Raw genomic sequence first — 10,120 nt, 5'->3', positions numbered from 1 at the left:
GTATAAAAGTGTTAAAATAGTATATGTTATAAATATATAATTAATCTTTATGAGAAAATAAAAAAGAGATCCTAATTTCTTACAAATATAAATATTGTCAAAAATCTAAGTTATTCGATTTTAACTATTTGGTGAAATTCATGTAGTAATAAAGATAATTTTATTGAGAAACTTTTTGTATATTTAAAAGATTTACAAAAGATCCGAGCTGCTTATTATAACCAAACCTGTAATTATCTTACACAAAAACCTTAGCAAAAAGCTAAACTTTATTTTAAAAAAAATACTTTATGAAAAAGTAATATGTCATAATAGGAAAAAGAAGTCAAGAATGATATTTACTTAACATTTGACAGAGAAAAATTTCTACAATGACAATATTAGAAATAAAGAACTTCAATGATGGCATGAAATAGTTTTAACTCTGACTTTCTATAACGTATCAAATTTGTATGATTAAATTACCAATAACATTCACATAAGATTTAAACAAATTGACCTACCATTTAAAAATATTAAATTAGTCTCATATCGATTTTATCAAATGAGCCAAAAAATTAAATACAAAGAACAAAGTCAAGAATTTCAATTTTATGCAGACTAATAATTCAAGAATTAGCTAACTATGAATAAATCAATGTAAACATATATACAAATTGTGAGAACTGTATATAATCTACTATTATATCACCGATTTTTTTTTTCAAACTGGTTTCAAATTCAGATGAAATCCATAATAGATGTTAAAAATGTATTGAACTGCGAAATATACAAAATTTTGCGGTTAAATCAGTTTTTAGTTTTTAAATTCCAATTCTTCTATGTGTTTTTATTCACTTATTTATTTACATCGGTTTGCGAATGGCTGGTTATTACTTTGTCATGTACTGATTGTATATTAAAAAGTGCAATGGTTTTTATTGTAACTTTTCAAAGGTGTTTTTTTTTGTAAAATTTTCATTTTGGTCCCTGAGATTTGGGTTAATTCCACTTTAGTGCCATGTGGTTTGCATAATTCCATTTTAGTGTCCTAAGGTTTCGACTACTTCCACTTTGTTAACTTGAGTTTTGAATAAAATTTCATTTTCGTCGCCTAAAACATATAATAGTCAACTTTTATCTTAAGTACTTATATTTTCAGTAAAATGAAGTGCATAATATTTGTTATGTTCAAAATAGTAATATTGCAAAAAAAATGTCTGATTTGTTATGTTCAAAATATTTTTTTAGTACTTTTTCCATTATCTTTTATCTTCTTATTTTAATAAAATTCTCTCACATATATTAGAGAAGTGGACGGGGAGATAAAAGATGATGGAAGGAGTATAAAATATTAAGAATGTTATGTATAGATCACTTAAGTGGGAAGTAGACCTCAAGGCACCAAAGTGTAATTATGCAAATCTCAGGGCACTAAAGTAAAATTAGGCTAAACCTTAGGGCACCAAGGTGGAAATAATTATTTTTTTAATGGTTAACTATCGGGTATCCCATAAGGGTTTAGTTGAATATACAATACTCCTTAGTGTAATAAATTAGGTCTAACTTAAGAGTTTGACCTTAAGATAAAAAAACCTAATTGCATATATATATTGGTTAAGAAGGAAAACGAATGAATGTATATATTTAGTAATTTGAAGCAATTTTCTTTAAATCGAAACTCATTCTAAAAATTTGTTCATTTTGTTATTATAAATAAAGAGTAGAATAACAAGGTAAGATAATGAGACTTGATTTGTGAATAGATAACATTTCACATAAACAAAAATGAGTTATATAATAATTTTAATAGAATTAATCTAAAACTAATCGATTTTAGGAGTAGTTTCATAATATCCCTTTCCCTCGAATCCACACAAAACCCCTGATTTATTTTTTGGAGGTCAAACTTTGCAAAATTTGACCGTTAATTCACTTAAAAATATATCTCACATCTAAAAAAATAAATTTCGTATTATATCTTTTACATGAAGTTCATAGGGAACAACCAGCCTTAATGGTTAATAGTCAAAAACAAATTTTTATTGTTTAGAGATCTAACAAAAATCCTACAAACAGGCTACATATATAATTGAGATACATGTTTTGCGTACCACCATTCAACATTTACATGGTCGTATTACAAAATGGAATATTAGTAAATGTTGTAAGTTAATCTAATTTGTGAATCTTATAAAATCGGCCTCAGTTATCACGTGTTCATTTTATGGAATTAAACCACATTTTTGGGAACGACATTTTAAATTAACTAAAATCGGTGGCCCGTACCACAATAAAGATAGGTAATTACATAACATAACTGTGTCTTCGGATGCTATACAACTGATATAGTTAATACCAAAAGGAGTAGCTTTTAAGTTAAAGGGATTGATGATCCATCAATAATCAACCCAAAAGTTTTTTGTGTTCCGATTTTCAAGATAATTGGACTTTATTTTTTATCAGCTTAATTGACTTTTACTATCAAACCATGACAATGTAAACCAACGTTTGTAATCTGTTGTTCAACAAATTCTTAGAACATTCAACATGCATATTGTTAAAGATGATCCTAAATGGGAGCTTCATGCATTCTATGTAACAAAATCACAAATATTTTTTTACTGTTGTTTAGAGACTACTAATTTTATTAGAATTTAGTATGGATTTGATTTTACGAGAAGGTATAAAAAGAGCAAAACACTCTCTTAATTGTAGATAGTCAAGGTAAACTTTTTCTATATGAGATCTAACATTTCTCTAAACACACTAAATATAGATATTTATGATACTTGTTGCTTTACGTAGAACCATTTAGTTTTACGTAGTTGTTATAGGTTAAAAATAATTTGCAAAACTCATAAAGGTCTATCTCCGTTATTAAGGGCGGTTCATTTGGTGAGCTGCACTCATTGTCGTCAGAATTACGATTCGATCCTATGATTCTACGATTTTACGATCAAAAAATGCTTGTTCGATCTCAGATCCTACGATTCTATCATGTCTCTAGAATCTTACGATCCTATTTATTTGAAAGTTTCTAGAGGTAGGATCATAATACGATTTTACGATATTACGATCTTACGATCCAACAATTCGACTCCATAGTAAACATATTAAAATAAATTTTTATATAATGACATCGTAAAATCCAAATTTCATGTCATTTTTAGAAACATGTTCATGAAATGATACTAAACTCATTAATTATCAATATTTGGGTATAAGTGTTTTCATCTTCAATTATATATTTTTACCAAATAAAAAACTATATTTAGTGAATTTGGAGAATCTTACGATTCTATGATCCGATTCTACCGATTCGATCCTACCCTCCACATCGATTCAAAATAGAATCCCGATCCTGACAACATTGGCTGCACTATATTTATGGAGATAATGTTTTGTATTTAATTAAAACCAGTGATTTCTATAACAATAATGGAAAAACTAATTACATACTCTTACTATGTTACTTGATGTTTTACAACTGAAATGATAACTACTAAATGACAAAACTCCTATGTTAAAAGCACTAATAGTTCATTGATTAACTATACCAACTACGAACTTTTGTTTATCAATGATTTAATCATAATTGAACTTTTTTTATCAACTATATAATATATTTATAAAGATGACCCTAATGGGATCCCCGTGCATCGCACGGGCTTTTCAACTAGTATCTAATATGATTTGTTTTGTTTTGATGTTTAATGATTGTTTAATTACTTTTAGAATGAAAAACCAAATTTTAATGATTTTGTTTAATGCTACAAAATCTTTCAACATTTTCTCTTCTTTTTTAAAAAATAAAATAAAAATAAATATCTTTCAACATTTTCTCTTCATATCCTTATTTTATTAGTTGGACACCAATAGACCATGCTTTTTTAAACATAAATTCAGTTATATTCAGCTCTATCCAGTTCAATTTAGTTCCGTTCAACTTTGTTCCTTCACAAATTAACTCTTACTTCAGTTTATTTCCATTCAGTTCAGCTCCATTAAATTCAGTTTATTTCAGACGGTATTAGTCTAGAAGAACCGGGCCGAATTACTATTACTATTCTTACAAGGCTACAAGCGGGTAATTGGACTGGGCTTTATAAATCAATGTTAAGCGAATCTAAATAAACGGCCCACCAAACCTAATCCGGGAACAACCCATAAACCCGATTCTTATAAAAACCGCTACCATAAAATAAAATTCAACCCTAATAATTCACTTTCCTTATCACTTTCAAATTCTTTCATACGGCGTGTATAAATCGAATCTCACAAATTTCGAAACCCTAAAAATTAATTTCTAGAGATCTAGCGTTAGAGGAACACCCTATAATTCTTGTTCCAGGTAATCTTTAGATTTCTATGGCTTCAATCGTTGAATTATTTGATTTGATTTGATTTGATTTACTGTATGATTGATTGATTTATTCAATGATTTGTTGATTTACATTGTTTATTTCGAATATTGTGATGATTTGTGATCTTAGGGTTAGGATTTTGTTAATGTTGTTGAATTAGATCTATGATTTTGTTAATTGATTGGTTTTGTTCCTTTCTTTGCGAATTGTTAGATTCGTTGATGTTGTTGAAATTTGATTGATGTCTTTCTGAATTAATTCTGAATTAATTGTGATTGAATTTCAATATTGCCAAATTATTGATTGGATCTCGTAAAAGAAAGAGGCTTTTGATTGGTTCAGGGTTCAAATTGTCGTTTTTATCGGTTTTTTTGACGATTATAATATATTTCCGTGAAATTGTATTTGGAGATTGAAGCTGTTTTTCCACTTTGGTTGAAAGTTTTAAGCTCGAGATTAATTTATTCTTGGATTTGTTGGTTTGAATCTTTTATCGCGGAACTTGTGTTGATTTGTGATTTTGGGGTTAGGTTTTATTCCTGTTGCTTAATCAAATTGTGATATAGATCGATTTGGTTCTTTTATTTTTGAATTTCTTTTTTTGTGGGATACATTTATTGTTATGGAATTGAAATATTGTGGAATCATAGAATAAATCTGGTTAAAAAAATAGGTCTTTCTGCTTGTTTAGATCTTAAAATTGTTATTTTTATTATATTTGTCAATAATTTTTCTCAATTATTTGGTTTGTCATTCTATTCAGGTGCTATTTCAGTTTTACTTTGGTGCGAAAGAATTGGTCTTTGTTGATTTTATATACTCAGATGGATAAGGCATTGGATATGTCGTTGGACGATATCATAAAGAGCAAGAAAAGTGTAGGAGGTAGAGGACGGGGTAGTGCCCCTCGAGGGCGTGGAGCTAGAGGAGGATCTATTGGTGGTGGAAGGTTGAGAGGAAGAGGGGGAGGTAGTGGGAGAGGGTCAGGCCGACCTGCGTTTCTTGGAGTTAATACTCGTCCTTCAACTTCTGCAATAGCCAAGGCAAGCTCCAACTTCAGATATTTTATGAACTCCTGGCTGTGGTTTAGATGTATTGGTGAACGGTGATCCTCTTGCTATAGAAATCTAAACAAGTAATCAATAAGTATCCCAGTCTTATTTACAAGGCGTTTTCGTCTTCAGACCTTATTTTTTAAATTGAAGGTCCTTACATGTGGATTCGAATTCTTGCTGCAAGATTACATGGGACATTCAACGATTCATTAATCTGGAAGTTTTTTGCTGCATCGCCTAATAACATGATTTTCTAATGGCCATCAACTCTTAAGGGGTTTCAACCATTTTAATTCCGAGCTACCATTAGTTGAAAATCTACTTCACCAATAAAGGATTAAGCTTCGTGAGAGCGTTTCGTAACGCCTCCGGCCTATAGTTTCTTTAGTGGGTTTATTTTAAAGCAAGGGCAGTGAACTAAACTGTTATAATTGGGGTGGTTCAGTGCAAGTTGCTGTCCTACTTCAGGATACTCCGCTGAGGGAATATTTTTACTTGAGAAAAGAGTTCCAATGTGTTGAACATATGTATATTATGTCGTACTACTTTGATCCTGCTTTATATTTCCAGTTTCAGCCTAACACCCATTGATCACCTGATAATACAAATTCATCTCAGATGAAACTGGCTTACAGCCTTTCAGTATAGTTGGATTGATCCTTAATTTACTATTACATTTTGTGATAAGATAAGATGATCTCTCATTGATACCTCAAAAGAGTGGGAGTTGTCCTCTTACCTATGCTGACATCAACTTTTCCTGTACCTGGGTTCTGTTTCCTTGTCGTATCAGCAGACTTTTCGCAGACCCAAGACCTTCCCATGGCAGCGTGATTTGCTCGAAGAAAGCCTTGCAGCTGCTGGATTGCCCGGGATGGAAAGTGGCACAAAGTTATTCATATCCAACTTAGCTTCTGGAGTTAGTAATAATGATATAAGGGTACTGCCTAATCCATTAATTTTCAATTATAAAGACCATCACGTCTAGTTTCTGTTGGGCCTAAACTTTGAGCTTGGAATCAGGAGCTGTTCTCTGAGATTGGGGAGCTGAAACGCTATGCTATTCACTTTGATAAAAGTGGTCGACCAAGTGTAAGTCATTGCTGAACATCACATTAGTGTTTTCTTATTCTGTTGATGATTTGTTTTGATAGTGACTTAGTGTTGCTAAATTAAGCGTGACTTTATTTTGGCGTGTGCTGAGCTGTAGTTTTTGTGTTGATATTCAACCAAAACCTGACATCAGATATGTGAGAATGAAGACAAGAGTTTCAATCAAATCGATGAACTGCATACTAATCTTCTTTATACCAAATTACCAACCACTGTCCTGACGAAATTACCCTTTACAAGCGATACCTTTCCTCCTTCATCCTCCCTTTCTGTCGCTCATTTTGTTTTGGGTACATTTCCGAAGCCACCTTAATCTGAGGTTGTAGGGATGTAGGGAAGCATTTGATAATTTGGGTGCACAATACATTTATATTTTTGAGTAATGAAGGATCATGGTAAATGGTGTAAGATGGTTGTTGACTGAGAAAGCAATGTAGTGGATGATTGCTGGCTATCAGGACTGCGATGAAGTTTGGTTTGATAGTGCATTTTTATCAGGGAAAGGAGTGTGTAGATGAGTTAAATTTCCGAAGTTAAATAATACTCCCTCCATTCAACTCCACTTTACATGTTTGCTTTATCACGTTTGCCAACGCGATTTTTGCGCGGTAAATTCCATTAGTTACGTATTTTCAAAAATTATAAAAGTTAGATATTTAAAATGTAATTTTAAGGACGAATCAAATAAGATCCCACATGAATATATTTTAACTTATGTATCGAGAGAAAATTGAAGTTGAATGTCCGCTTGTGAATAGTGTGCAAAAGAGAAACATGTAAAGTGGAGTTGAATGGAGGGAGTAAAATTTGTGGATTTTGGAAGGAATGGCCTTCTGAGTGGAAGGAGATGGGTTTCTTTGAAACAGGGCGAACCGTGGGATGCTTTTTTCTTTCACATTCTACTCTTTTTTATGAACTTGGGCTAGAAGTTTAATTGGTTGATAACATTGTCTCATCATTTATGATTGTTGTGTTAGCGTTGCAGTATATTTTTAATGTGGTGGGTGATTGCTTTATGGACAATGCGTCTTTCTTAGGAGTAGTTCCTTATTAGGGCTGGGATGAAGTTTGGTATGATGGTGAATTTTGATCAGGGGAAGGATGGTGGTAGGTGAGTTGAATACCTGAAGTTGAATAATAATTTTGGTGGATTTTGGAAGACAATGTTGGGTTATGGAGTGGAAGGAGATGGAGTTCTTCAACAATCTGCTCCGTTTTATGAACTACGAGTAGAAATTTATTTTTGTTGTTGTATTGTCTCATCATTTATGATTGTGGTGTTATTGTTTCAGTATATTTTTAAAGTGTCACTTGCCTACTTGGGGTAGAAGTTTAATTGAGCTTGATGGTTTGTTAAAATTGCAATGCATATTATTCTGTTCCTTTGTTATGGTAAACAGTGAGAATCAAAGTGTTGATAGATCATTTTGCCATGCTGAAACGGGTTTGGTCCTTTTTCTTGTGAATACAATTAACTTGAAAACCATTATGCAAAAGTTGGTCCCGATGTGGTAGCTTAACTTTGATGTGGTCCTTTTTACTTGTGTGTATCTTTGGCATTTCTACTTGACTACGAGAATTATAGCTGCTTGTTCTTTTCCAGTTGTCGAGCATGGAAATGATTATTTCTGTTTCTCTTTTATGTTTTTCAGGGATCTGCTGAAGTGGTCTATGCAAAACGAAATGATGCCTTTGCAGCTCACAAGCGCTACAACAATGTTCAACTTGATGGAAAGCCTATGAAGATTGAAGTTGTGACCCCCAATGCTGAAGCTCCTGTTTCTACTCGGATAAATGTCTTTGGAGGTTCTAATGGAAAGCCAATAAGAAGAGTTACTTTGCCGTAAGTAGTTTATTTTGACACCCCTCTCTCTCTCTCTCTCATATCGTTGAAAGATCTTTGAGTTATATGTATAACTGTCCTTGAGCTTAAGTCAACCTAAAAGTCACAGGTTGAACAAATTGAGCCTTGAAACTCATAATCAATCTTGTAGAATTATTGTAGACTTCAGTCCTCAGACATCTTGCCTTGAGAGGGTAAAGGCAGTTCTTGAAATTTTCCTGCTGTAATTATTGTAAACTCCGGCGACCCTTTTTTCACAAGCAATAAGAGCAATTCTAGTTTTTCTGCTTGCAGTTCCACCCCAACGCTACCACAACTGGCGGAGCCGGTGGCCCCTTACTCTCACCCATTTGCCGGGCGCAACTCACTGTTGCCAGTCTTAACTCCCCTTCGAACCCCACTTTCCCCAACTCCTAATCATCACACCATGACACCAGCTAACAATCTCCCACTAACACCACCGAAACTTCCTCCCCCAGCCCAGAAACACCCATCTATACTTCCTCCTCCAGTCAATCCTCAGGATATTATTTGTGATTTTTAAACGTCGTAAGCTCATTTCATCATTGGTTACTTAGTTTTATGATATTCTGATTGATTGTTTCTCTTTTATTTCGCGCTAGTGTCTTGAGTAATTTCTTTGATGATGTATATCATGTATTAGCAGTTTACACTAATGGTCAACCATTTTTTTCAATTTGCAGAGAAAGTCGGGGTCGTCGTGTGCCATCAGCTCCAACCAATCGTGGTTTTGGGTGAGTTTCTTTTGTTGGTCTAAGATATAATTCGGAAACATGAATCTATACACAGTCAGTTTTTCTACTTCTAGAATTCTTTTGAGCTTACCTTATTAGGTACGAGCAATAATTCAACTGTTGCCTTGCTGTTTTGTTTTTCGAGCCGTTGTCCGGCTCTTACTCTTACTCAACTCGACAAATGCCCAGTCTTTTGGCTACTTCATCATCTTCCTGTCATTTTGTAAATTGACTCCTGTCATTTGAAAGCTGATATCCTTAATTTTTTTATTCTTTTTTTATTCACGTGGCTCACATCAATTGTGTGAATATGGCATTATGGTTCCGTTCTTTTGTGTATCCATCATATGTGAAATATCTAATTTTGCTTTCTTCCTGATGGTGGGTTTAGTCAAAGGCCCGGAGGTGGACTGAGAAATGGTCAGGGCCCTCAGGGGCGCGCACCAAATCAAGGTCGAGGTATGGGCCGTGGGCGAGGGCAGCGTGGAGGAAGAGGACGAGGGCGTGGAAAGAAACAAGATAAATCTGCCGAGCAACTTGACAAAGAACTTGAGACCTATCATGCTCAAGGGATGAACGTTGATATGTAATTTTGGAAGCCGAAACTTGGAAGTGTCTACACTCTACGGTTTGGTTAGTTGGGTGGAGATTTAGTTTTTTTTTTTCTGCTGCTGCTCTGAATTTAGTTTCAATCTGTCGTTATTGATACAATTTTTAATTCTGCTTTTGCTGGAGGAAGTTCTGGAGCCGTTGGAATTTTAAGTAAATCGTTGCTAGGATCGTTTGTGTGAACTGGGAATTGGTTTTCCTAATGATGTAAATATTTTTATCTACTAGTTTTGCGAATCATTGCGGTTAGTAGTGTTTTAAAGCATGTTCAGTTTTTGCTCTAGTGCATTTTTTTTTGTTTTTTCTATCCTACCATTTCTATTCTCTCGCTCACTCAGTTAACGCAAACATAAAAAAGCTGAGCTTAAACTCCTGATATTCACAGTTTCGCTGATAAAT

The 10,120-nt window shown here is 33.3% G+C and overlaps 1 protein-coding gene across 2 annotated transcripts; it reads left to right on the top strand.

Annotated features, from left to right (window-relative positions):
- The first annotated feature begins 4,192 nt into the window (after nucleotides 1-4,192).
- On the top strand, nucleotides 4,193-10,002 carry LOC141643936 (THO complex subunit 4C-like). Of its 2 annotated transcripts, none has more exons than XM_074453336.1 (7): nucleotides 4,193-4,333; nucleotides 5,110-5,389; nucleotides 6,198-6,341; nucleotides 6,425-6,493; nucleotides 8,167-8,357; nucleotides 9,062-9,112; nucleotides 9,504-10,002. In XM_074453336.1, the coding sequence occupies exons 2-7, from the start codon at nucleotides 5,171-5,173 to the stop codon at nucleotides 9,700-9,702; spliced, it is 873 nt and encodes a 290-aa protein (XP_074309437.1). In that variant the 5' UTR covers nucleotides 4,193-4,333; nucleotides 5,110-5,170; the 3' UTR covers nucleotides 9,703-10,002. The 2 variants fall into 2 exon arrangements, with proteins under 2 accessions (XP_074309437.1, XP_074309436.1); XM_074453335.1 differs by having other exon boundaries at nucleotides 4,203-4,333; nucleotides 6,195-6,341.
- Nucleotides 10,003-10,120: the final 118 nt, after the last annotated feature.

This window comes from Silene latifolia, chromosome 2 (genome assembly GCF_048544455.1).
Source record: "Silene latifolia isolate original U9 population chromosome 2, ASM4854445v1, whole genome shotgun sequence".
Classification (NCBI taxonomy): Eukaryota; Viridiplantae; Streptophyta; class Magnoliopsida; order Caryophyllales; family Caryophyllaceae; genus Silene; species Silene latifolia.
This window is presented reverse-complemented; position numbering and strand designations above follow the sequence as displayed.

Coding starts and splice junctions, on each gene's coding strand:
- LOC141643936 (XM_074453335.1), top strand. CDS start 5,171: ATGGATAAGGCATTGGATATGTCGTTGGACGATATCATAAAGAGCAAG. Junction 6,494..8,166: donor ATAAAAGTGGTCGACCAAGT/GTAAGTCATTGC, acceptor TATGTTTTTCAG/GGATCTGCTGAAGTGGTCTA. Junction 8,358..9,061: donor ATAAGAAGAGTTACTTTGCC/GTAAGTAGTTTA, acceptor TTCAATTTGCAG/AGAAAGTCGGGGTCGTCGTG.